We start from the raw sequence: 26,100 nt of genomic DNA on the forward strand, positions 1-26,100 counted from the left end.
GAGGGGTGCTGCCCACGCCCAGCACCAGGTCAGGCGGAGAGGAGGCTGGGCGCACTGGGCCGCGTGGCAGTGACCCAGGTGGGGAGCTCTGCTGCTTCTCCAGGAGGAGCCTGGGGCGGGGTCCCCAGGAAGTGCAACATGGGGAGCAGGACCGGAGCCCCCTCGGGCTGCCCTGACCTGGGGTGTCCAGGCGTTCCCCTCCTCACCCTCCTGGACTCCCTCTCTGGTCCCCAGCAGAGCCGAGGCCGCGTACCCAGGGGCCACAAAGGGCCAGAGGCCTGGCTTGGGGTCCTGGCCCTCTGTGACCTGGCTGGGCAGTGCCCCGCACACAGCAGTTATCCCGCCTGGCCCAGAATGCCGGCCGCCGCACGGGGTGCAGACGGGCTGGCACTGCACCCGCCTCGCTGCGCCCAGGAGGAGAGGGTGCTGGGCACATGGGTGCCGCCCGTCTTCATTCCCAAACCTCCCCTAGACCCCCTCCCTGGAAGCACCCAGAACCCCACAGCCTGGCTCTGTTCTCTGGCCTCTGACAAACCCAATAAGACAAGACCCCACCCCTTCCCCACCGAGGATGGCAGACCGAGGAGCGGGGGCCCCTCAGCATTGAGCGGTACACTGGGGCTCCAGCGAGGCAGCCTGGGACCAGGGTGCCATCTCCGTCTGCTTCCACCCAACACCACACGGGCCCTGCCGCTGACCTCCACCGGTTCCCTCCTGCCTTGGCTCAAGCCGTTCTGTAATCAAGCTCGCTCCAGCCTCAGGGGCTGGGCACGGCCCTGCCACTCTTGCCCAGGCCTTCGGCTCAGGTGATCCCTCCACAGACAGGCCAAGGGCATGGCAGCCGGCAGGTCCCCACTGTGCCCGGAGAGGAGCCTGCACTGACCTGCAGGGGATGGTGTGGATTGGAGAGACCAGGGCCTGACCCGCAGGCTCACTTCCTCAAGCCCCTCCCACATGGTCCTGGAGGCCATGGCAATGCCTCCAAGGATGAGAAGGACATGAGGACGGAGGACAGACGGCCTGGGGCCCAGCACCCAGCAGAAGGCCAACGCAGGGTCCTCGAAGACACTTTATTGGGGGAAGGCTGGAGGCCGCGGCAGGGGGCGGGCCCAGGAGCCCTCCGAGCCAGCCCTCCGCCTTTCTGGTGGCTTCAAAGGGCGCGGTGGCCAGGGTGGCCGCCAAAGGCCCTCACTATGGGCTGCGGCCGCCCCGGGACACGCCTTCAGACCCGTGTCCAGGCGTGCAGCTCAGGGGGGTCCAGGGGCATGGGGCCCGCCGGCGGGCGGGCTGCGGGCGGCCTCAGACGAAGGTGGCGTGGTGCGGGCTGGCTTTGGGCTTGGCGGGCCCACCTTCGACGGGGCTCAGGCCGGGGAGGTCTGGTGCGGGGGGCCTGCTGGCCTGTGGCCTCCGGGGGCCCATCCACACCCCTGGAGCCCTGCAGCCTGGGCCAGGGGCCGAGCCAGCGACCAAGTCCACATCGATGATCGTGTTGACCGGGAGGCCTCGGCTGCTGTGGGCCCTGCCTCCTGTCACAGGGAGAAGAGAGAGGCTGTCACCATCACCCCCAGGCCTGCAGACACCCCGCAGGAGTCCCCACCCACCTGCCCTGCACGGACACTGGCCGTGGGATGGGTTCCTCAAATGCCCAAATGCATCCCGCAGGCTGGCCACCTCTGACCTTAGCCTCGGCTGGGGTCAGGGGTCTGCAGACCCCCAGCCTCAAGCCACCAGCCTCTCGGGGCCCCCTGCACGTCCAGGTGGCAGAGGTCCTGGCAGACGCCACACAGTGTGGGGAAGTCCCAGGCCGAGGGGGGCGCAGGCATGAATCGAGCAGGAAGGGCAGAGGCTGGGGCCCCAGTGCTGGGGGTGCAGGGCCCAGGTTCTGTGCCATGGCGCCCGGGGAGCCCCTACTGGCCACAGGAACACCCAGGGCTCCCTGCGCCCTGCCTTCATCCAGTCTGTGCCAGGCCAGCCCGGGTCCTTCAAAAGCTGTTCAGCACCTGGGCCCTGCCCCCCTCATCCCGCCCCTCCCGCTGGCACCCCCCCCTCGCTGGCCGAGGATGCTGAACTGCTCCCTGGCAGGGCTGTGAGTGGGAGGTGTGTGCTGCAGGAATGAGGATTTCTGGGCCCCAGGAGGGGCTGGGAGGCAAAGGAACTGGAGGGGGAGAGGGGTCCCAGGGCCCCAGGAGGCTGCAGGGCTGCTCACAGGGACCAGCGGCTCCCGGCTGGGTTGTGGCCAGTGGAGAGCAGTGTCTGTCGGGGGGACTGTCAGCACGAGAGACTCGGGACAGAGCCGGCCCTACTGAGACCCGCCTCATCTTCCCTGACCCCCACCCCAGGCTACTACGGCCCCCAACTCTCTGGGGGCTGTCTGCAGGGCTTGTCCTTAGACCAAGGGGGGCTGGGGCCACAGTAAGTGGGTGCCAAGGGACAGGCCCCTTGCCTGGGCTAGGGGGGGACCCAGCTCTGGGTGGCCCTCAGCAAGGCTCCCAGGCACTCCAGCCCCACACAGACCTCACTGCCAGCCTCGCTGCAAGACGCAGCTCACAGGCCAGCGTGGGGCAGAGGCCGCTCCAGAGCCCCCGTGCCCGCCAGCCTGGCTGCCAGCTGTCCACCTCAGGCCATGTCCTCCCTCACAGTCCTTCCTGGCACCTGCCTGGGTTCCGGCTGCGCTCTCCTACCCCTTGGCCACACCCAGGCCTCGTGCCCGTCCCCCGAGCGGACGGCCTGCCCCTCCTGCAGGCTGCTCAGTGCCCAGCGCCCCGCCTCAGCCCCAGGAGTCCTCGGGCCACCAGAAACGCCTAGGCCCTGGGGTGGGCAGCCCCGACTCCGTGCTAGGAACCTCTGGGCGGGCCGCAGAGCCCGGGCGAGGCTCTGGAGGACGGAGACCTGTCTTTCCAGGCACAGTCCCCAGGGACCGGCATGGGTAGGCTTGGCAGAGGCTCCTAGCCCCGGTGCCCTCTACGCCCTCCTCTGGCTCACGGCCAGGACGGGGCGGCTGTGCCGTCCAGATGAGGGATGCCAGGGCCTGGCATAGAATCTATAGGGTGTCGGTGAGCCCAGGGCTGAGGGCTCTCAGGTGCCCACAGCGAGCAGGCGTCTCGGCCCGTGACCCACAATAGACCCGGAGTCCTGCCCCACGGACCAGCCCTCCCTGGGCCTCGGTTTCCCTGGCCTGGCTCCGCTTCCTCCGTGGGGTCAGGAGCCTGTGTCCCCAGCTGCTCTGCGGCCCCAAAGTCCCACCCTACTGCACCCCAGGCCTCCATGAGCGCCTCCCCGTGGCCCCAGGGCTTCCCCCTGGCTCGTTGCTGTCAGAGTGCCCGGCCGCGTGTCCTTCCCCGACACAGCTGCCGGGCCAGGCGTGTCCTATGGGGAAGGGTCTCCCCCTGAGGTCCGAGGGCCCAGTCCTTTGGTCATTCAACAAACACCCCACTAGGCCTCCCCACTGGGATCCACCGTCCCCGTCTGTCACTGGGCCCCCATGCTCCACACACGGCTGCAGGGTGGGGGGGGGGCAGGGCGTCCATTTAGCTTCAGGGTGGAGAGGGCAGGGTTTGCCCCGGGTTCTCTGCCCGCTTGGGGGTATTTGGAGAGTAAAGGACCTGCGGCCCCACTCGGGCCAGGAGCCTGGCCCCTCCCGTCCAGCCCTGATGGGCCCAGGGCGACAGAGGCTGCAGGGGCAGGCTCAGCCCCAGCCGGAGCCAGAGCCGGACAGCTCAGCAGGCCAGGGCGGGCATGCCGTGTCGGGCACGGGCAGCTAGCGCAGGCCGAGGTCGGTATCGTAGGGCGGGTGGCCAAGGTCCAGGCCCTTCCTGCCTGCCCGGCCCAGATTTGCTTCCTGAGGAAGTGGCAGCCCCAGGCCTGTGACTCAGTGGCAGCAGCCCAGCCCCGTGCAGTGGACGGGCGCCGAGGCCTGGTGCCAGGGCCTGCCAGGAGCAGCTGCCCGCCGGGCCTCCTGGCAGGCAGGCCACACGGGACCCCACGGGGCTCCCGTGGCCATTCCCAAAGGGTGCCTGTGCCACGCCCTCTGCCAGATGTGAGGCTGGGCCAAGACCTCGCCTCCGCCTCTCAGGTCGCACTGCTGGCCCCTCCCCCCAGGGCTCACAGCCCGACATCAGCTGACGAGTCTGTGGTTCCAGCTCCAGGCAGCGCCCAGGGCCCCGCTGGAACGCCTACCGCAATCGGGGCGCCAGAGCCACCTCAGTTGCCGTCCCCGGGCCCTTCCTGCCCCCAGAGGGACCCTCCTTGTCCTCCATTGCTGTGACTTCTGCCCACATGCTCTGAATTGTCTGCTAGGCCGCCTTTTGTGTCCTTCAAGGCCACCCTGCCACCTCCTCCGTGAAGCCTCCCGGGGTGCCCCTCACTTTCACAGCACAAGGAGACTGGGCACAGCTAAGCGGAAATATGGGGAGGGGAGGGACAGGCAGCCCTGGACACCCCACCCCACACTTCCTCGGAGGCTGAGTCCCTGTGAGCAAGAGCTTCACAGCCCCAACCGAATCCCTGGCTCCGCTTGTGGCACACACAGCCCCCTCCACTCGGACCCAGTGGGTGGGGACAGGCGGGGGCGGGGTTAAAGGTCCTCATGCAGCCAGTGCGTGCTGAGCGCCCTCGGGTGAGGCGATGTCTAAGGAGAATGGGGACAGAGGCTTTGACAACCTGACCCGAGGACTGAGCCCAGGGAACAGAGGGCGCCTGTCACCAGGTGGGAAGCCTGAGCCGGGAGCGGGCACACCGAGTGCCGGGTGCACCAAGCTCGGAGCGTGGAGCCGCAGGGGCCGGTGGGAACGGAGAGCCAGCCCACCACAGGGCAGCTGCGAGGCTCGGCTCCGGCCCGGGAACAGGCGGAGAATGGGCCGGGCCGCCTCACCTCCCCTCGGACAGCAGAGGCCGATGCCCGCCAGCACCGCTGCGCTCAGGGAGAGGCCCGGGCGCCCCGCCCCGCTGCCCATGCGCTCACCGCCGCCGGCACAGGGCTGCCTGTGGGGACTTGCAGGGTGCTTGAGAGCATCTGCCGAGTGAACGACCTATTTTAAAAGCCACTATATCGCCCTGGCTGGCGCTGGCCTGGGGGCTGAGGGGTCCGGGTTTGATTCCAATCAAGGGCACAGGACCACGTTGCAGGCTCGATCCCCAGTGTGTGGGGCGTGCAGGAGGCAGCCGATCCATGATTCTCTCTCATCCTTGATGTTTCTCTCTCTCCTTCTCTCTGAAATCAATAAAAGATATACATACTGAAAAGCCACTCTGTTAAGGTGAACCCACTGGAGTCCCTAAAAATGCGTGACGCTTTCCTTGGAGTAAAATACATCTATAGTTTGCTGAAGTGGCAATAATTATTCAAGTGAAAGAAAGTTTTAGTCCAGTCCAGTGATGAGCTGTGGAGTTTATTCCTCCTGGAAGAACACGGACCCAGACACGGGCGACAGGACACAGGTGCGCAGGGAGCAGGGGAGTCGCCGTGCGTGCGGCCGGCGACAGCATGCACCCTGGCTCCGCGCGGGGGTGCGCTCCGAGGGAAGGCACCGGCGGGCCCCACAGCGCAGGTCCTCCACAAGCTACCAGGGACCACAAGCTACCAAGGAAGCAGGGATAATGCCCCCACCCCAGGTGCGGGCTGCAGGTCCCGCAGGACCCAGGCTGCCCTGGCGGGTGAACACGAGGGCGTCCCGTCGCCTGCCAGCGGATGGGGACCGGCAGCGTCCGTGAGTTGCAAGTGTGCAGAGGAGCAGGGCAGCCCGCTGTCAGCGTGGACACCGAGCAGGGGCCCTGTCCACCCGGCGGGGACGCACACGGGGCCATGCACAGGCGGGCGGGTGGGAGGCTCTTGGAAGCCCCTCACAGCAGGCAGGAGCCTCGCCTCCACTTCCAGCCGCGCTCCTGGGGACAGTCCCTCCGCCAGCCGTATGTCACCGAGCTCAGTGCACAACCAAACTCACGCCTCCGGAAGTTTAGCGGAATGTCTGTGACTGCCCGAGGCCAGGACCCCGAGCCTGCCTGGCCCAGGCCGACGCCCCTGAAATGGGCTCCGTGCGAGCGTGGTCCTAAGTCACCTGGGCGCCACTCACTCCTCAAGACAAACGCTTTTTCTCCGTCTCGGGACAAACACGAACCATGCTAGCTCTCCTCGTTTTAAGGAACATACATTCCGGACCCCGGACAGAGGGCGAGGGGCGAGGGGGCTGCTGTCTGCTCACAGAACACGGCACATGCCGGGAGGCCTCCGGGACCCGTCCTGACCACACTCCGACCTCAGCTGTGCCTGACACCTCCTGGGAGACCAGCCCACAGTAACTATGGTAACAGAAGGGACGGAGCTGTGGAAGAGCCTCGTTAGCGATCGTGGGGCAGAGGGGCGACCTCCCGCATCTGTTTTTATTGGGGACCAGGTGGACTTTCCCGGGGGACATCCCGGGGGACAGAGGAGTAGCAGAGTCAGAGGTGAGCAGGGGAGCCATGCCCGGCGGTACCTGGAGTGGGAGGTGCTGCCGGGTCCTGTGGGGCAGGGGGGGGCGGCAGCAAAGTGCTGTTGGGGCTGCTGATGTCCCCCTCCCCGGTGAGCATCAGGTCGGCCACGTGTTCGCCCTCCAGGGTCTGGACGCCCCCGGCCTCCGCTTCCTGCACGTGGGGCGTGGGCGATGTGGGGGTCGTGGAGGTGCAGAACGGGGGGCTGTCAGCGGAGCTGGGGCTGGTGGCTGGGCTGGTGGGGTGCTCGCGGGGCCGGGGTGCCTTCTCCTGGCCGGGGAGGCCGGGCTCGGGCGTGCTCGGGGGTAAGCGCAGGAACTCGGGCAGCACCAGGTCCTCCTTCCTCAGCAGCCCGCGCTGGTCGTCGGCCCTGTTGCTCTGAGCCTTGGAAATAAGCTCAAAAAACGCTGTTGGGAGGAAACCCCGTGGACCGAGTGTGAGAGCCTCGCCCTCTGCCCGCAGCCACAGTGCACGTCTGGAAAGTTCTCGTCTCGCTGTGCTACGGCCTTCGGACTGCAGGCTGCGGCCAGGAGGTCCCGCACCCCTAGCACCTCAGCCCGGGTTTCTAGAACAATCCAAAGCAGCCCTAAGCCTCCCCCAAAATCTGTGAAGTCCAGACCCAGTCACCCACGCCCATGACCCCCTAAGGCCGTGCTGATAGCTCGGGGGTGCTGGCTGTGCTCTGGCGGGGACGTGGCACTGGGGACCTTGACACGCAGCCCTGGGCCCCGTCCCACAGGAAGGAGTGACCGCAGAGGCTGCAGCACGACAGGGCCAGCGGCCGGGTGAGCCCGCCTGGGCCAGGGGAGGGGCCCGGGAGGGGCGGTGTGAAGGGGCCTTGGTGGTGGCACCAAGCCTGGGCTCTGCAGTCCTGTTTACACGAAGCCCCTCAGCCCTTGGGCCCCTCCGCGCCCTCCACACCTGCTGGCCCTGGCCCTGGCCCTGGCGGGCCCTCCACAGCCACCTTACTGGAGGGCGTTTCCAGTGGAGCTCAAGGCCACGGTCAAAGGAGAAGGGCCCGGCTGGGCTTCTCTAGCGTCCAGCTGCTCCCAGTCGTGAACCAGGACAAGGGCTTTCAAACCTGACGTCTTCATGCCTCTCAGGAGGGCGCCAACCTCCGCGCGGCTGCGCGCTCCTGCCCTCTGCCTGAGCCCACACTGTGGGGTTATGGCTGTAGGGTTATGGCTGTAGGGTTATGGCTATAAGGGGGGTTGTTATGGCTGTAGGGTTATGGCTCTAAGGGGGGTTGTGAGGGCTGTAGGGTTATGGCTGTAGGGTTATGGCTGTACGGGGGTTGTGAGGGGTGTAGGGTTATGGCTGTAAGGGGGTCGTGAGGGGTGTAGGGTTATGGCTGTAGGGTTATGGCTGTACGGGGGTTGTGAGGGGTGTAGGGTTATGGCTGTAAGGGGTTGTGAGGGCTGTAGGGTTATGGCTGTAGGGTTATGGCTGTAAGGGGTTGTGGGGGCTGTAGGGTATGGCTGTAGGGTTATGGCTGTAAAGGGGGGCTGTGAGGGCTGTAGGGTATGGCTGCAGGGTTATGGCTATAGGGGGGTTGTGAGGGGTGTAGGGTTATGGCTGTAAGGGGGTTGTGAGGGCTGTAGGGTGAGGGCTGTAAGGGGGGACTTCCAGGGAGCTGGGCAGCTGAGCAGGAGGAACTCTGGGTTAAAATCCGGGTCCCAGTGACAACTCTGAGTCCTGATTCTGCTTTTCTCTGTTAGATGTTTCCGAAGGGGAGACCACCCTCCCTCTCCATCTCCGCGGTGCCTCCGGCAGGCCTCCCGCAGTCAGGGCAGAGGTCGGGGACCCGGGCCTGCTCGCCTGGCGCCGCCTGCTGTGAGGACCCTCTGACACTACTGAGCCTCCATCAGCGGGACGGAGGGAGCCGAGGAGCCTGCCAGGACCACCGCACTGCCCCTGCCCCCCAGGGGTCCTCCCTGACTCCGAGGGGCCCGGCTCTCAGTCTGCAAACTGGGGTTCAGCCCCAGACTGACACGGGGGAACACACTCATGTGACAGGGATCACAGCCACCCCACTGTCCATCGCTCAGAGAACGCGCTAATGAGAGGACTAGAAACGGACATGGTATTCACTAAACACGTGCAAGTTTAAAAAGTACACATACCCTCTGCTTCGTCCAAATTAATTTTCTGATTTTTTTTTTTCCCAATCTTTGCAATAGATTCTTCTCTCTTTGAAAGCCGGGGATCCCTAGCATTTTTTCCATTTTCTCCTTTTATTTTAATAGAATTAGACTTGCCTAGTGTCCTCTCCTCTCCCTGCATCAGAAGGAAAGTCAAAGTTCTACTCACAGTTCAGACACGACAGCACAGTTCACAGGGACGGGCGGGGCTTTGAAACGGGAGCCACGACAAGGATGCACGCCGCAGCGCACGTCGGGCTCTGTGCCCCCACAGGGCAGCGGGCTGGCGCGTCAGGCCCGGGAGAGCCCCGGGGGGCGCGAGAGGACACCGAGAGGGGCTGCCAGCCCGACCAGAGAGTGGTGGGCACCAGCGGGCAGCACACGGCTCTCTGGGGAGCATATGACCGGCATGCGGGGAGCGGGGCACGCTGCGGGCCGGGCGGGGGATTACCGTAGCCGAGAAATTCCTGGAGCTGGAGCTGCCCGCCGTGGTCTGCTTGAGCGGCGTTCCTCTCTGTTTATCTGCGGGAAGAGCAGAGTGAGAGCAGCGTTAGTCACAGCGCACACTGACCTGGCATCACGTCTGTGTATGTGTGTTCTCAGAGCCACGCTGGAGAAGACGAAGGAGTGCCTGCCCTTACCCGGTCTGCACAGAAAGGCCGAACGCCCAGGGCAGGACCGGGGTGGGACACCTCCTCCGCCTTGGCCAGGGCAGGACGTGCTCTGTGTGTGAGTGTGTGTGTGTGAGTGAGTGTGTGTGTGTGAATGTGTGCGAGTGTGTGTGTGTGTGTGAGTGTGTGTGTGTGTGAGTGTGTGAGTGTGTGTGTGTGTGTGAGTGTGTATGTGTGTGTGTGTGTGTGAGTGTGAGTGAGTGTGTGTGAGAGTGTGTGTGTGTGTGAATGTGTGCGAGTGTGTGCGAGTGTGTGTGTGAGTGTGTGAGTGAGTGTGAGTGTGTGAGCGTGTGTGTGTGTGTGTGAGTGTGTGTGTGAATGTGTGCGAGCGTGTGAGTGTGTGTGTGAATGTGTGCGAGTGTGTGTGTGTGTGAATGTGTGCGTGCGTGAGTGTGTGAGCGTGTGTGTGAGTGTGTGTGTGTGTGTATGTGTGTGTGTGTGTGAGTGTGTATGTGTGTGTGTATGTGTGTGTGTGTGTGTGTGTGTGAGTGTGTGTAGGGGGAGAGGGCCACAGGCCACTGGACACCATGTACTGGGATATTTGGAGGCGAGGCGATTAAAGAGCTTATTTCGTGGACTATTTGGTGTGACTATTCTCTAGAAAAATAGTGACATATTTTCAAAGACAACCATTGCCCCAAGTCAGGGCTGTGGTCTGGCCTCAATGGCCAACCCGGCCCTGAGCAGGCAGGAGGAGCACGGCGCAGGCACCCGGGACCAGGGCGGGCAGGACCGGCTCTGCTCTCACAAGGGGAGGGAGGAGCCACCACCACGGCCACCGCAGGTCCCTGGCGGAGGCAGCAGGCATCTCGGAACTGAGCCAGCCCTCGGGGTCATCTGGTCCAAGCCCTGCTGGGCCTGCCCGAAAGCTCTCTCCAGGGGACGCCGCTGCGGGCAGGCAGGGGCGGGGCTGTGGGGCCAGGCGGCAGCACCTCCCCGGAGGAGCTCCGTAACCACAGGCCCCCACACACCGGGACAACGGGACTGCAGCACCCCAGTCCACGAGGCCCCAGGCGTGTGCCTTGCTCACAGGCCCAGAGCTGTGTCTGTGTCTCGCTAACGCCCCCACACCAGGCGTGCTGACCTCGGGGCAGTTGTGGGCACACAGGGCCTGTCACCGGGTGAGGCCCTAGTGCCCCTGGTCCTGTTGCCTCTGCCCAGGCAGGCTGGGCTAGCCCAGGCCTCAGATGGCCCGGCTCGGCGGGGGGCGGGGCCTCTGGTGGGCTCGGGATGGGCTGGTGGGAGGCAGCGAGAGGGGCTCTCAGGCTCGCTCACCTTTCCCTCTGGAGGGGTCCTTCTCCTCCAAGATGACCCGCTGTCCATCCAGGCTCGATATGGGGGCACCGAGGTCCAGGGGCTCCCTCTCGCCACTCTAGAGACCAAGGCGGTGCACCACGTGACTCACCGAACCAGAACTTTCCAGAATACCTGCCTGTCATCCAGCTGCTAACAGCAAGACCGGTTCAGCCTTGATGTAGTCGCACGCCAGGTGACCCCGGGTGCTACCACCTCGGCCGGGCTGCCCAAAGGCAGTCCAGAGGTGCCAGCCCGAAGCCCCGGGTGCCTGGAACTTGAGTGACAGCTGGTGGCCTCCCTGCACCAGATCCAAGCCCGGGGTGAGGACACTTGGCGAGGCTGCAAACCTCTCAGCCCACCAATGTCCTGTTTCAATGGCATCGAGTTGGCTTCCAGGTCTCACCCTGCTCACAACCTGGACGGGCCTCGTCCCACTCCTGTGGGCACAGTTAGGGCATGAGCAGGACAGAGCTGCCTTTGTGGACAAGGCGCGGAGCGGGGCCGAGGCGGGACACGGGGGGCGGGGGGGACACCAGCTACTCAGGACCCACAGCTGCTGTTTAGAAAGAAACCTGCACTGGGAGCCGGCTTCTTACATTCCCGGATGGCCAGGAGAACCGAAGTGCCCCGAGGCCACTCCCTGCAGGAGGCCGGGCCGGAGCTCGCCCATGAGGCGGCCACCACGCTGGCCCCTGCCTCTCTCATGTCGGTCCCAGTGGACGCACACACTCAGGGAAGGGTAGCTGGTGTGTCCACAGAAAAGCCACGTGTCACAGCCTCCACACCCGGGAGCCCTGACCGCCGGCCAGCCCAAGTCCCACCACAGCCCTGACTAACCCATTTACAGACAGGGACACTGAGGCCAGACGGGTCACGCAGTAGCGCGGGGTCTCCGGCCCGCCCTCTGCGCCAGCGTCTGGACTCTGGGTGGTGCTCCCTGCTGAGGGGAGGCGGAGGGCCTCGGGCTCCACACCAACTGCACACTGTCCTCTCCTTCCCGGCAAAGATCTGGCACAACCTCAGGGCCCGTGTCAGGAAAAATTAAAACGCTAGAATATTTTAAGTCACAGCTCCAGTAGTTTATTTTCTAAAAAAATGAGAACGCAGGCAAACTAAATCATAAATCACCGTATTTTGAAGCAAACAGGTGCAGCTTACTAAACAGGCAGTGATGCCAGAATAGATGGGGGCTTGGCCAACAGCCTGTGACGGAGACAGCCCCGCACGGCCTGGGTTACAGCAACCGGCCGGCCGGCCCAGCCCCGCCTTCCTTCTGCCCCAGGGTTTTCTTCCCCAGCCCACCCCGCGCTAGCTCAGCCGCCTGCCTGGAAATGCCAGTGGAGATGGGACTTGGGGACTTTTTTTGTTTTGTTAATCCTCACTCAAGGATACTTTTCCTTTGATTTCTAGAGAGAGTGGAAGTGAGGGGAGAGACAGACAGAAACACCGATGCAGGAGAAAACATCGACTCGTTGCTTCCCGCACGCACCCTGACCAGGGCCGGGGATGGAGCCTGCCACCGAGGTATGTGCCCTTGACCGGAATTGAACCCGGGACCCTTCAGTCTGTGGCTGATGCTCTGCCCACTGAGGCAAAGCGGCCAGGGCGGGAAATTTAATGGGAAGATGCGCCCGAGGCAGCCGGCCTGCTGAGCGGCGCAGGGCGCAGGGCGGAGGCGCCTGTCTGCTGGGACCTGCCTGCACCTGCTCAGCAGAGCTCAGGGGGTCTCGTTTGTTTCTCATTTTGGTTTCCCAGGACCAAAACCACCTCTCAAATCCCAGCCCAGCCCTAGCGTCCTGGGAAGGACCGAGTCTAAAGAAACCAGCGTTTCCCTCCACAGGATGAGACAGTGGGGGACGGAGGCGACACTTCCCGCCTGGCCAGCGTGGGGCGGAGCTGAGGGCGTCGCAGCTGCTCGTGCACCTGGTGCCGCCACAGCGCTACTGGTGGGGCCTCAGGCACAGGCCCTGCGGACAGGCACCCAGTTTGCCAGCTCAGGGAACTCACCACAGGCCCCCGCGTCACTCACCAGCCTGGCCACCAGCTCGCTCAGGTGCAGGCCGTACTTGGCCACCACGGGCCGCAGCACCTCCGTGACGGGCTTGGTGGGCTTGGCCTTGAGTCCCACGGAGCGGTTAATGGGGACCAGGTCCAGCCTGTGGGGGAGAAGCGTGAGCACGTCGCGCAATCCACCCAGCCCTCACTTCACTGCACCGGGGCCCCCTGATCCAGCCCAGGTTCTGGCTGAGGAAGCGAGCTGCGGGGCTTCTGGAAGGTTTTCTGGGGGGTGAGAGGGGCTGTCACACCAGCAAAGAGAGAACCCTTCCCTCACAGGATGGCCAGCTCCATGCAGCCTGCCCGCCCCTGGGTGTGGCCCTCTGTGGTCATGGGACAGGGAGAGCCACCCGCTGCCCCACCCCGTTCAGGACGGGCCCAGCGTTCTGGGAGCGCATGGGAATGGCAACTGCATTTTTCTCACCGAAACAAAGTCCGCTTTTCTAGGCGCAGGTCCCTGGACGCCAAGATGCTGCTGTCCTGATGCAGCACCAGGGGCTTGGGGACCAGGGGGGAACAAGAGGTGGGATCAGAGGGAGCGGGCGCCCGGCAGCACGCCCAAGTACAGCGGACGCCGAGGGGCAGCGGACATCCAGGCGCAGCTGCAGACACCCACACAGCATGCAGGGGCCCAGCCGCAGGACCCGCCCTCCACGGCCTCCAGAAAACGCCTTAGACACGGAGCGCGGAGCAGGTCAACACCAGGGCCTGACACCAAGGGCCAGGAGGGCAGCGGGAGGGTCCCCGCCCGTACCTTGTCCCCGCCCACCAGGAAGAGGTCCACGGCGGCCCCGTTGAGGCCGTGCCGCTCGCAGAGCCCGGCCAGGACCTCCTTGATGGGGAGCCCCGCCCGGACCAGCGCTGTGCAGGGCGTCCCGTCGGGCAGCTGGATGCGGCAGTGTTTGGCGGCCTTGTCCCTCTCGGGCGCCAGCGTCCTGCAGGCCTCTGACTGGGGAAGAGACGGCGCAGGGTCACGGGGAGCTTGTGGGGCACCCTAAGAAGAGCTATGGGAGCTGGCACGCGCCTAGGGAGGCCACATCCAGCTCCAGAGATGTGGACCCTGGACCCGCGGGGACACCCGCGCTGTGCACTCGGGGTGGGGCCACGCTAACACAGGGACAGCCATGGGCTTCCTCCTGCCCAGACACTATTCACAGCCTTGCCCAGCCTCGGACCCAAATGCTGCTGGGCCCACGTGTAGCCGGCTCCCCCAGAACAGGCCGCGCTGTGACGCTGAGCTGCCCTCGCCACCTCAGTCCGTGGGGCGGGGACCACACGGCGGGCTGGCACACACCCAGGGGCCCCAGGACCAGCCCAGCTGGGGCCCCTCTGCTGTTTCCCGTCATCTTTCTGCCCGACCTCCCGGCCCAGGCTCCAAGGCCCCTCCGAAAGGAGCAGCCTGATCTAGGGGAGAGCAAGTCAGCCCGTGGGCAGGGCTGGGGGCAGAGGGGGCTTGGGCTCCACCCATGTTTGGTGCTGGCAGGGGGCTGCCCTGTCAGCATGAGGGACAGACCCCGCTGTCTGCCCAGGGCATGCTAGCTGCCTCCTCCTGGAGCGGGATGGCGTTCACCTGCAGGACGGGGCGGGCCTCTCACCACGGCAGCATCGGCCAGGGCTGGGCTGCCTGCAGGACTCACGCCCAGGCCCAGAGCTCGGCCAACGGCTAGTCAGCATTCGAGCCCTGCGCCGGCCAGCGGTGCTCAGAGGCAGGGCTCCTGGGCGGTGGGATGTGGGTGAGGCCAGCCCAGGGCAGCGGGGGTCTCCTGACCCCTCCCCTGGGCCTGAGTCACAACTCGCTTCCTCACCAGCAACGCCCCTGCACAGGCCCTCCTGTGGAGCTGGCCTGCTGGCCACTCCGGTCATGTTCCCTCGGGACGCTGGAAGTCCCCTCCCACGTGACTCAGAGCTGCTCTGTAGGCGGCGGACCGATCGCAAAAGGCCCAGCAACCCCTTCCCACAGACAAGTGCATCCATCAGCCCTGCGTCCTGGGTGGCACGCGGAGCAGTGGCCAGTGACGCCCGCTCAGCCTGGCAGCGGAGACGCGGTTCTGCACCGCTGCCTGACTGGTCCCAGTGACCGGACGCCACAGCGGTCAGGCTGCCCAGCTGGGCTCGCACAGCCGCCCCCCGGCCGCGGGTCCCCCAGGCGACCAGCCAGCCAGAGAGCGGTGTGAGGACAGAGAGGAGCCCCCGGGGCCCCAATCACGCGATGTCTGGGGCGGTGGGATGTTCCCAGTTTTCTGTTCTCAGTGGGATTCCGACAGCGTAACTGAACGAGAACCAGGTTCCAACATGACCCCACGCCGGCCGCAGTCCCGGGGAGCGGCCGTCTCCCCAGGCTCCTCACCGTCGCAGGAGCCCTCCTAGGCGCGGGCGTGCGGGCTTGGTGACTAGACACACCGGGGGCTCCGTGAGGCAGGCGGCCTGTGGGCCGAGGGCAGGCGGGGACTTACCAGGTCCAGGCTCCCGGCGGAGGACACGGAGCCCTGTGACTCCCTGCGGCCCAGGCCTCCGTTGGCGTGCGGGGGGTCTTGATGGGAAACACAGCGACTCAGAATCACACAGCCTTGCTTGTCTCACTCCACACAGAAACCCACCTCCTGGTCACAGCTCCCACCCGCACTCCCTCCCTCAGGCTGAGCACATGCAGGCCAAGGACAGAAGGCAGGACGGAGGGCAGGACCAACAGGCCTTCAGAGCTTCTGCCCACCCCTCCCCCGCCGTCCCGCCCCAGGGCTGCTGCAGCCCAGGAGCCCCCACAGCTGCAGAGATAGGCTCCCCTCTGTCCCCGCCACCGGCGCAGCTGGACCTGGGCAGGTCAGAGCGCAGGGCAGTGCTCCCGGGCGGGACCTCCCTCCCTAGTTTAACCTGGATTCTCATCCAACTGGCGGTTTCTGGGCCTAAACAGAAACTGTCCCCTGTGGACAGTGGTGAACACCCAGCGGTCACCCACCTGTACCTGCGGCTCGTGTCCCGTCTTCCCACCAAGTCCTAGATGAGTCCTGCCCCCACCGCGGTCACTGACTGAACTCATGTGACCCCAGGCTGAGCTGGGAACCACGAAAACCCACCTAGAAGGGCCTTTTCCAACCCGGGGTCTGCTCCCCAGTCCCTGCTGTGCTGGCCCGGGGGCCACAGTTGGGCACGGACACAGGGGTACCGGGTCCCCTGACCTTCTGAACCATTGGCCCATCTTCCAAAAGCTACGGCACCAAGTCCGATTCCTGGGCAGTGCTCTCTAACGAGCCACCAGACGTGGGGCCCAGCCTCTGGGACCTGTCGGGGGACAGACTGCACGAGGCACGCATGATCCGTCTCCCCGGCACAGCCTTTGAGATTGACAATAAAAAACGACAATTTGGACAAAACTTGTGGGCACACCATGGCCTACTCTGACCCCCAGGAGGGCGGGGCAGCCCCGCCAGGACAGAGCCGCCCGGGAGCGCGGGCCTCGGGGCCATCTTTCCTACTTGGGAGCATTTTCCAAATGTTTCCAGCACCTATTCCCGCTGGAGCCAGAGGAGCACAGGAGAGGACAGACGGCGGGAGCGGGTGCAGAGGACTAACGCCCCGCCCGCCCGGTGGCCACCTGCTGCCACGGCCCGCGACCGCCCACCACAAACCGTTTGTGTGGTCCCCGTGGCCCTTCTTCTTCTGGGACCGCCCGGTGCTCCTGGTCCTGGACCAGGAGAAAAAGACGCCCTTCCGCTTCCGCTCGCTGTCCTCGTCCAGGTCTTCGTTCAGGGACCGTCCTGATCGTGACTTCCCAGTCAGCTGTCGTCAAGTGGAAAACGTTGAGAAAACCACGTGCGTGGCTTCCACACGCGTGGCGCACACTAGGCAGCTGAGGAGGAGCAGCGAGGGAGCCAGAGCTGCTCTACAGGCGACGCAGCCCGTGCAGAGATGGCAGCTGGACCCCGGCGGACCCGCCCCCAGCCTCAGCACGCCGTGTCCGAGGAGGTGCCCTGCACTCTCCGCGGGGAAGGAACCCACGTGGCACAGCTTCCCTCCCGCAGAGCAGCTCCCACCAGGGACACGGCCGCGGGCACGGGCGTGACGGGCGGCACCTTTTTTGGCGTGGACACGTTGGAGTGGTCCGAGCTGACGCTGTGCTTGGAGGCCGGGCTGCTGGGCACCTGCTGCGAGTCGGGGAGGGAGCGGCCCTCCACCTCGGCCAGAATGCACTCCTGGTAGAGCGGGGACTTCAGGAAGCGCGTGTAGCTATCGAACTTCATCAGGTTGAAAATCTGCGGAGCCCACGGGACAAGGGTGGTTAAGAGTGACGGGACGGTCAGCCCTGCAGCCTCGGGGCGGGGGCCTCACGCACCTTCTGGCCTATCCTGAAAGGACGTCTTAGCCCGTTTTCTCCACCCTCGCCCCACAGTTACTTTCCAGGGTTCCTTTACATCTGACTACTTTCCAGTAACCCGCAGTCTTTCATTTGACACTTAAAACCAGCAAGTCCCAGCAGCCCCCATGGCGGGGAGACAGACCACGAGGAGACAGCACAGTGAGGTGCGACCTTGGGGAGCTGTACTTGACAAGAATGGCCCCAAACCAGTCCCACCAGTGAGGCTCAGGGGTTGAGCATCGACTTATGAACCGGGAGGTCATGGTTCAATTCCTGGTCAGGGCAACATGCCCGGGTGCAGGCTCGATCCCCAGGACGGGGAGGCAGGAGGCAGCCCATCAATGACTCTCTCATCACGGATGTTTCTGTCTTTCTCTTTCCCCCTCTCTTCCTCTTGGAAATAAAAACATATTTAGAGAAAAAAAAAAGAATGACCTAAACCCGTGGGCATCTGGAGGGAGCAAGGCCTGCGTGGGACACGCCTCCCCTCCTTATCCCGTGACTCAGTGGCTCGCAGCAGGGCTCTGCACAGCCTAGGGACGCGCTCTACAACGCAGGCCACATGACACGGGGTCCAGGCACACTGGCTACCACAGTGATGCGCCGAAATGGAAAACTCCACGCTTTCGTAGCGGCTGGGCAAGGGTAAGTTTGCAAAGCACAAATAAAGGAGGGTCCGAGAATAAACCGTTCCTCCTACTCACAGCTGTAACCCGACTTCGGCCCCGCCCTGCGCCAGCAGCACCGCGCCTCTGATTTCCCCAGGCGTGCACGCGGCAGTGGGGGGCGTGTGCATGCGGCAGTGGGGGGCGCGCACGCGGCAGTGGGACTGGATGGTCATTGCAGGCGGCCCCTGAGACCCGGGGTCTGGTTGGCCACACCCGACACCAGAGCCCAGGCGGGGAAGGCAGTTCCTTCCTCCCCAGCTCGCCGACCGGTTCCTCCCCTCCCCGCCTGGTGGCACTTGGGAGCTCGCTGTCTGGGACCCCAGCCCTCTTCCCCGCGCCTGGCCAGAGTCCCCGTGGCAACGGAGGCATGGGCTCACCTGGAGCTGCTGCTCCTTGAACATGTCGGGGTGCGGGGCGCTGAGAATGTCGTCTGCCAGCTGGGCCTGGCTGTCGATGTTGACAGGCGTGGTGGCTTTGCTGCACAGGAACGTGCTGAAAATCTCCCGGGCCCTGTAGGAGAGCTGCCAGGACATGCGTGTGAGCCATGTGCAGACCACAGCTCCCCCACGCTCCTATAGGAGAGCTATTAGGACACGCGTGTGAGCCATGTGCAGGCCACAGCTCGCCTGGAGACAATCCCCGGGGCAGTAAGCACTCCTTGGTTGAATCAACAAAGTACAGGCCAGCATGAGACCGAACTTTCCCGATGGGCGATTCCTAGTATGCGGCTCAGCGGCTTGGGCGGCACCGCCACCGCGGGCGCCAGGTGCCAGTCCGGGTGCGCTGGTCTCTGTGAAGTGGGGCTGGGTTGGTGCAGCCCTGGGGTCATGCGCTGACAAGTGGCCTCACTAGAGGAGAGGGCCCCAGGCTGCCGGGGGGCCGGGACCGCCTCCTGCCTGGAAGCCCTCGTGCAGCCCTCCCCACACTGCGCGGGGGCGCGGCTGCTGGCAGGCACTTCGCAGGCTGTGCTCAGCACAAGGAAATGCCACAGCCGGCCCCAAGGAGCCCGCTCTGAGACAAGTGTGAACCGTGTGAGATGCTTTCACACCCTCTCCACCGCCCCGGGTGCCCCCACGAAATCCTGCCCGGGGCCACCCCTTCCTGGGCACGAAGGAGCATGCGTACCTCTTTTTTGTCGTGTGCGGGCACATGATTAAAGTATTCACAGGCCTGCCAGAATAGAATGTTTTCTTCACTGAATTCCTTCCTTAGAAAGTCCTAGGAAAACATGGTCAATGAACTTCCACCCGCGCTCGGAGAAGTGGGTCAGTATTCCCGGGGCCCGCCTCCCCGCGGACTGCTCTTCACCTTTCCTCCTTCCCTCCCAGAGGCGGGCTGGGCACCGGCCATGATTTAGCCGAGGCCGGACATACTACGGGAAGGAGCCCCGTGCGGCAGCCGCTGGCACAGCGCCCAGACCCCTTGGGCAGCAGGACCCGCCCTCCGGGCCTTTACAAGACCCCGATGCTGAGCCCGGCGCCCGTCCACTCACAGAGAAGTACCGCACTCCGAGGGGGTCCTGCAGGAGACGCTCAAAGGACACGGCCCAGCTGGCGACCCTCCTCTCGCGCAGACGCCTGCAGCTCTGCACGCTGGGGAGGCTGGCATTGCTGCTCAGGCTGTGGTTGCTCACGCAGTCCTTCAGGTCGGCGCCGTTCAGCTCTGCGGGACCAGCACAGACCTCGCTGCAGGTGCGGCCCCACTCCTGCCCGCGGCAGCGACCGAGGGCTCTCACCAGTGTCTCCTCTGGCACCGCACCAGGCACCGCGCCGAGCGCCCAGGACGGCCCTGTGCTCTGCTGGGCACAGCAGACAGAGCACGGGACCGGCGGCTGCAGGGCGGCACTCAGCAGAGAAGGTGGCCACAGCCACAAGGCGCCCGTCAGGGGCTCCCGAGGGAGTGCGCCTGTGAGGAGGGCGTGGAGGGCAGGACGTGGCCCCGTGGAGCCGCCCACTCACACGTGCACACTCCTGCACTGGGCTGGGCCCGAGCGCACATCAGGCACCATGTCCAGATGAGGTGTTTCGGCACGCGTGTTGGTGGGACAGCTCGGGTACAGGCCACCCGATGCGGTAAGCGCCCCCTGTGCCGCAGGGGGCTGGCTGCCGAGCCATCTGCAAAACGGCACTAGAGACTGCCTAAGCACATGCGCACACATGACACTAACATGACACTGCGTGTCAACTGTGATGGATCAACTAAAAAGTATTTTAAATGCAGGAAGGACAGATGGGTAATACAGTACAGTGAGATTCAAACGGAAACCAAGAGCCGTGGCTCCGCTGTCTTCATGTGAGCTCTCGAATGATGTCCCCATGGCACCCTCACCCCATCTTGTGAGCGCCTGGATGCCAGTCCCTGTGTGGGCAGCCTGGCAGTGAAACCTGGGGGGAAGGGGTGGAGGCCGGCCGGGCAGGAAGAGGGACGTGTCCTACAACTGAGATGCCAAGCTGCCCCGTGAAACAGGGCCCCTTCTGCGTGTCCCGCGTGGCTCTCCGTCTGCCCGCCCTGGGACCTGTGCGCAGCCTGCTGTCTGACTGTCGTGGTGAGGCAACAAGTGCTCTAGTGAATTGGCTCCAGCTCCAGGCCAACCACCTAGAAGGCGCCTTAGCAGTGACGAGGGGCGGGAGCGGGGAGAAGGCTGGTGAGGGGTGGGGGCGAGTGAAGCCTTGACAGCCCCTGCGGTCAGCAGGGACGCTCGCCGTTCGATGAGCCCCCTCCACAGACGTGCCGACAACGAGGCCCACACTCAAGGGGCAACTCAGAGCGGGAGGGCTGCGAAGGAGGCCAGGCGCAGACCCCGCACCCCGGGGCATGAGAAAGCAAAGCCACGTGGGACCCATGTGCTCACTAGAAGCCCCTTCCTCCTAAAGGCTCCGAAAGCACCCACACGTGAAAAGGAAAACAGGGCGGAGAGTCATCCAATCGCTGCAGCTGCCACAGGAAAACCCAAGTCCGACGCAGAAGCTACGTGAGACCAGAGGTCACCGACTCTTCCCCTGAGGCCGCTCCGCCCAGCAGGCTGTGCGTGCTGCGCGTGAGATGAAACGCGGCCTCAGGGAAGGCTGACTGAGCCTGTCCACACCAAGCACGCGCAGCAGCAGGCCGGGGTGCACAGCCGGACCAGGGCCCAGGCCAGGCCGCGGGCCTACAGAACCTGGAAATGCCTGGCCACCACTGCCCCCGTGGGCAGCTCTCCATTCCACGCGTCCAACTGTGGACCCAAAGGGCTCCTACGAAAAGTAACCTCTCAGGGGATCTGATCATGGTCCCTCACTGGGCAGGGCAGAGTGGGCAGTCCCGCCCAGGCCTCTACCTTCTGTAGTAAAAGGTTTCTCTCTGCCGGGAGCCAGCCCTGCCCGTATCTGTGCCTCTCGGTCACACACCTGTGACTTGCCTCCTTGAAGCTGTAACCACCGGGAAGGGGGAAGAGCGAAGAGCGAACAGTGCAGGATCCTAACTGTCTGTAATCCGATCCCCTCGCTCTCCTGCCTCCTGTAATCTCCTTACATCCCCTCCTGATTCCAAACGCACAAACCAGCTGCCACTCATTCTCCGAGCATCTGGGATCTGCTCCAGGCATATGCTCAAATAAACTCTTAAAAAATTCTCTACAGGTCTGGATGTTTTGTGTGTCGACAGGATGTAGGAAATACTCCCATGTACACTCTCACACACGCATGTGTGCTCGCTCTCTCTCTCTCTCTCTCTCTCTCTCTCTCTCTCTCTCTCTGGGGCTGGGGTCCTAGACGGGGCCCAGCTCTGAGTTCGATGTCTGTCCAGTAACTGGAGCATCGAGGGGCTCAACCCCATGACGTTAATGCTCCCTAATTAACATCCAACCCAACGCACTTCCCAACGGATGCTGATGAGAACTAGACAAGCTGAGTGTGAAGGTTCATGTGGAAGACCGAGCCTGAGACATGGAGAACAAAACAAAACAAGGGACGAGCAGGGCCAGCCCTCCCTACAGTAGCCAAGTCGCCGCTGGTCCTCGGCTGGTGCAAAAACAGACACGTCACTGGACAGAACGCAGCTGGGTCGCTCAGTCAGCGGTGCAGGCCCCGCCGGAGAGCCGCAGAAAAACAGGCCATCGATCCCTCCAACACACTAAAGCCAATGCCACTGACCAGAGACATAAATGTAACCACGAAATTAAGAAGCACGAGAAAAAACCAGGTCCCATCTTGAAGTATCTGATGAGGAGCCCACGACACAAGCCCGGAGCATAGGAGACAACGGTGATTTGACGGCACAGGCCGGTGGGCGCCAGAGGCGGTGCAGGTGGTGGCATGGGGGGAGGGGCAAGGCGGAAACTTCCAGGTATAAAAGGAACGCGTGCTGCGAACATAATGGACAGCATGGAGACTGCAGTTAGCAACACTGTGCTGTGTGTTTGAAAGCTGCTAAGAGGACAGATCTGAAGAGTTCTCTTCCTGGCCCTGGCCAGGTAGCCCAGTGGGTTGGAGCATCGTCCCAAGACACCAAGGTTACAGGTTCAATCCCCGATCAGGGCACACACAAGAAGCAACCAATGGCCCTGGCCAGTTTGGCTCAGTGGGTAGAACGTCAGCCGCAGATTGAAAGTGGTGGGTTTGATGCTGGTCAAGGGGTATGCCTCGGTTGCAATCTCAATCCCTGGCCCAGATCGAGACAACCAATCGACGTGTCTCTCTTACATTGATGTTTCTATCTCTGTGTCTCTCCCCAGACCTGCCACTTGCTCCAAAAATCAATGGAAAAAATATCTGCTCCAAAAATCAATGGAAAAAATATCCTCAGGTGAGGATTAACAAAAAAACACAAAGCAATGAATGCATAAAGAAGTGGAACAATGAATTGATGTTTCTCTCTCTCAAATCAATAAATTAAAAAAAATTCTCATCACAAGAAAAGTTTCTGTAACCATGTGAGGTGACAGACATTAACTAGACTTATTGTGGTGATCACTTTACAACATATACACATCAAATCATTATAGTACACCTAAACCAACACGGTACATCAATTATCCTATATAATAAACACCTAATATGCTAAGTGTCCGGTCGTTCATTCAACCAATCAAAGCATAATATGCTAATGATATGCTAAGGCCACTCAACCACTCGCTATGATGTGCACTGACCACCAGGGGCCACACAGTCGACCGGTCAACTAGTCGCTATGATGTGCACTGACCATCAGGGGGTAGATGCTCCGACGGGTAGGTGAGCTTGCTGCTGGGGTCCGGCTGATCGGGACTAAGTGAGATGGGCCGGACACGCCCTGGAGCCCTCCTGCATTCCCTCCCTGGCTGGCCAACCTCCCATGTCCCTCCCCAGCCCCGATCGTGCACCGGTGGGGTCCCTCAGCCTGGCCTGCGCCCTCTCACAATCCAGGACCCCTCAGGGGATGTTGGAGAGCCGGTTTTGGCCCGATCCAGCAGGCCAGGCCGAGGGACCCCACTGTTGCACGAATTTGTGCACTGGGCCTCTAGTGTCTCAATAAAAAAATAAAATAAAATGAAATAAAATAAAATCTCTGTAAAAAACACCATAAGCTAAGTAAAAAGACAAAAAAGAAACCTCAGGGGAATATACATAACACATTACACACACAAAGGACTCATTTTCTTTATGTTTAAAAGTCCTTCGTGTCAATAAGAAAAAGCGCCATAAGTCAGAGGAGCACGGAGAAGGGTATGGACGGTGGCCGGCAAGGGCCACGGTAGCTGCTAACCTCATGGCGGAGCGTGCAGCTCCACCCCCATAAGCTAGAGGGGAATTTAACGAGGAGCCACTTGACACCTATTGCCGGCCAACATCGCCCTCGGCAGGACCCGAGCAAAGGGGCCCCTGGGTCTTTCCCGCTGATAAACAAGATGATCTCACAAAATGGATGAGCTCTTTTTAAAACACCCGCATTAGGAGCACCAGCACATCTGTCACGAGCTGTTTTTCCCTGGAGGCAATAAAGGTTGCCTGAGGACTGGGGGTGAGCAGGGTCAGCCGCCCTCGGGGAGGTGGGGAAGCCCCCAGGACGGGCGAGCTCGTGCAAAGGCCCTGGGCCGGAGGAGGCCTGTGCCCGTGAGCGGTGGGCTGGTGCGCTGGGGCAGTGACACACAGGGAAGGCCAAGAGGAGGCGCTTCTTCCCACGCACGAGGTGGGCAGCCCTGAGCTCTGTCCCTGCAGGCAGTGAGGGGGCCGGGCCGGGCCGGGGAGGCAGGAGGAAGACACCGCAAACTGCAGCCGAGCCGCGAGCCAGCCGAGGGTGTGGGAGCCGTTATTTCCCATGAAAGGTGTTTGGATTCCAGCAGGACAACAAGCAGATTGGCCTAGCCCAGTGGTCGGCAAACTCATTGGTCAACAGCGCCAAATATCAACAGTACAACGATTGAAATTTCTTTGGAGAGCCACATTTTTTAAACTTAAACTTCTTCTAACACCACTTCTTCAAAATAGACTCGCCCAGGCCGTGGTATTTTGTGGAAGAGCCACACTCAAGGGGCCAAAGAGCCGCATGTGGCTCGCGAGCCGCAGTTTGCCGACCACTGGCCTAGAGGACTGCCTGCTGTGCCAGCAGCACACAGGGCCACACGGAGGAGAGGCTGTCCACTCTGCTGAGAAGGGACCCCCACACCCCCTAGCCCGGGGTCCTCGCTCTCACTGTCCCCTCACCCCACAGGGTCAGGAGCATTCCTGCTCCTTCCTTCCAGCCTCCATTCTCTCCTACGGGAACGTACCCACCACTGTTTTGTTTCCGACTGAACACCCCACTGCCCGCTTCTTGGCCTCAACTCAAAAACCAGGGGTGCCACAGACGAGACAGCAGACAGTGACGGGGAGGCCAGGCCGCACACCACCCGAGGCCGCACCCAGCGCTCCCCGCTGCGCAGCCAGGGCTCCTGAGACAGGGTCGGTGCACAGAGCACGCCCATACAGAGCGCCTTCTTCCCTCAGGGGCCTCCGCGTGCACTCCCTGCGGCGGGTCCCTGCAGGACAGGAGAGCCACGCAGTGGTGGAGAGCCCCGGGGTCAGGCGGGAAGGAAGCCCAGCCCTCCCTGCGTCCTCGCCTCACAAGGGAAGGCCCCTCGTCTCGGATATCCACCTCCAATGCTGAACCCAGTGCACACCCCTTTGGGCCGCTCTCGGCCTGCTCTTGGAGGATGGCGCACGTTTATGAAGGATGACCTTGAACCTGAAATGGACTTCCTTCCAAGGCCAGGATTCCCACCCACCTCCAAGGCCAGGAGAGGGCGACCCCATAGGTCCCCCTGCTGCCTGTGCTCCCTCGGGTCAGGTGTGTGGGAAGCCAGGCACCGCCCCCACAGTCCACCCACCGGCCCAGCAGGGGGACTTTAGGGGCATTTCCTGGTTTTCGGTGTCACTGTTGTGGTTTCCTTTTCTTGCAATTGGCCAGCGGAGTCAGAATGCTCTCCTGGTGACTGGGTTTCTAAAGTCCGTCTCAGATGTGCTGAAACTGCAAACACCACCCCTTGAAGTGGCTGGACACACCTGTGGGCTGCCTGGGGCAAGCAGTACTTCAGGTGTTCAGGTCAGAGACCTGTAACCAGGCTTTACCCGCTACTGTCCCCGCAGACTGTCTCACCCCGACCAGCACCTTGAGCCAAGCACAGCCAACGTTTACCTCCTGACCCCAGGGCGCCTCCAGGCCACGGCCGCCTGTGCCCCCTGACTCAGCCCCACACACATACCTGAGACCGAACAAGCCAGCCTGCCCCCGCCAACCACAAGGCGCACAGACCGCGCGAGGACTTTACCTGGGTAGAGCTGATAAGAGCCACTGTGATGCCATTTAACCAAATACTTCCAACCATTCACTGCAAACCACCCCTCTGAGTCCATACCAGGCTCAGCCGGCACAGCCCCCGGCGCCCCGGCCAAAGGCGCGGGCCACACACAGGGACATTGTTCCTGAGCTCGCTCCCCAAGGAGGAAATTAGTTCGCTTTCTCCAGCGACGCAGAGGCAGGGGACAAAGGCGACTCCCTGCCTGCAGCTCCGGAAGGAAAGCAATAGTGCCCCGAGCACACAGCAGCGCGGGCACATGTATAATTCACGGCCGGAGCCTGCGCGGCGGCGGGGCTGAATTATTTACAGCCCAGCGCGGTGCAGACGCCGCCTCGGAGCCACAAGGCCCCAGACCAAGTGGCTGGGCTGTGGTACACGGCTCTGCCTGGGTAACTGGCTCTTACAGGGGAAGGAAAAAGAACTTGTAGCTTCTTAGAACATGTACTAGTGCCCCGGTGCACGGATTCGTGCACATTGAAGGAAATTAATTAGAAGGTGGCCGGTGGGGTGGGACTGGGCGAAACAAGCCAGACACGCCCTGGAGCCAACCTCCCGGGGTCCCTCCCCGGCCGGCCGCACCTGGGGCAACGCCATGGCTCAAAGGGCGTCTGCGGGATGAGCGGGGTCCCTACGGCAGCCTGGCCTGCGGGGATTGGGCCAA

At 63.1% G+C, this 26,100-nt stretch overlaps 1 protein-coding gene across 5 annotated transcripts in view; it reads right to left on the bottom strand.

The window, feature by feature from the left end:
* Positions 1-1,055: 1,055 nt before the first annotated feature.
* Positions 1,056-26,100, bottom strand: part of RGS12 (regulator of G protein signaling 12) — a 75,267-nt gene continuing 50,222 nt past the window's right edge. For 4 of the 5 annotated variants that reach the window (XM_080671430.1, XM_080671431.1, XM_080671433.1 and 1 more), the window contains 14 exons: positions 19,140-19,309; positions 18,773-18,865; positions 18,025-18,168; positions 16,696-16,875; positions 16,252-16,402; positions 15,082-15,158; positions 13,383-13,577; positions 13,053-13,126; positions 12,603-12,729; positions 10,553-10,649; positions 9,058-9,128; positions 8,589-8,742; positions 6,471-6,872; positions 1,056-1,526 (listed from right to left, as the gene is read on the bottom strand). In XM_080671430.1, the coding sequence (XP_080527556.1) occupies positions 1,300-1,526; positions 6,471-6,872; positions 8,589-8,742; positions 9,058-9,128; positions 10,553-10,649; positions 12,603-12,729; positions 13,053-13,126; positions 13,383-13,577; positions 15,082-15,158; positions 16,252-16,402; positions 16,696-16,875; positions 18,025-18,168; positions 18,773-18,865; positions 19,140-19,309 (2,162 nt within the window). In that variant the 3' untranslated portion in view covers positions 1,056-1,299. Of the gene's footprint in view, positions 1,527-6,470; positions 6,873-8,588; positions 8,743-9,057; positions 9,129-10,552; positions 10,650-12,602; positions 12,730-13,052; positions 13,127-13,382; positions 13,578-15,081; positions 15,159-16,251; positions 16,403-16,695; positions 16,876-18,024; positions 18,169-18,772; positions 18,866-19,139; positions 19,310-26,100 lie in introns of those variants that run through there. The other variant, XM_080671432.1, reaches the window with a different exon arrangement.

Source organism: Plecotus auritus (assembly GCF_963455305.1).
Source record: "Plecotus auritus genome assembly, chromosome: 1".
NCBI lineage: Eukaryota > Metazoa > Chordata > Mammalia > Chiroptera > Vespertilionidae > Plecotus > Plecotus auritus.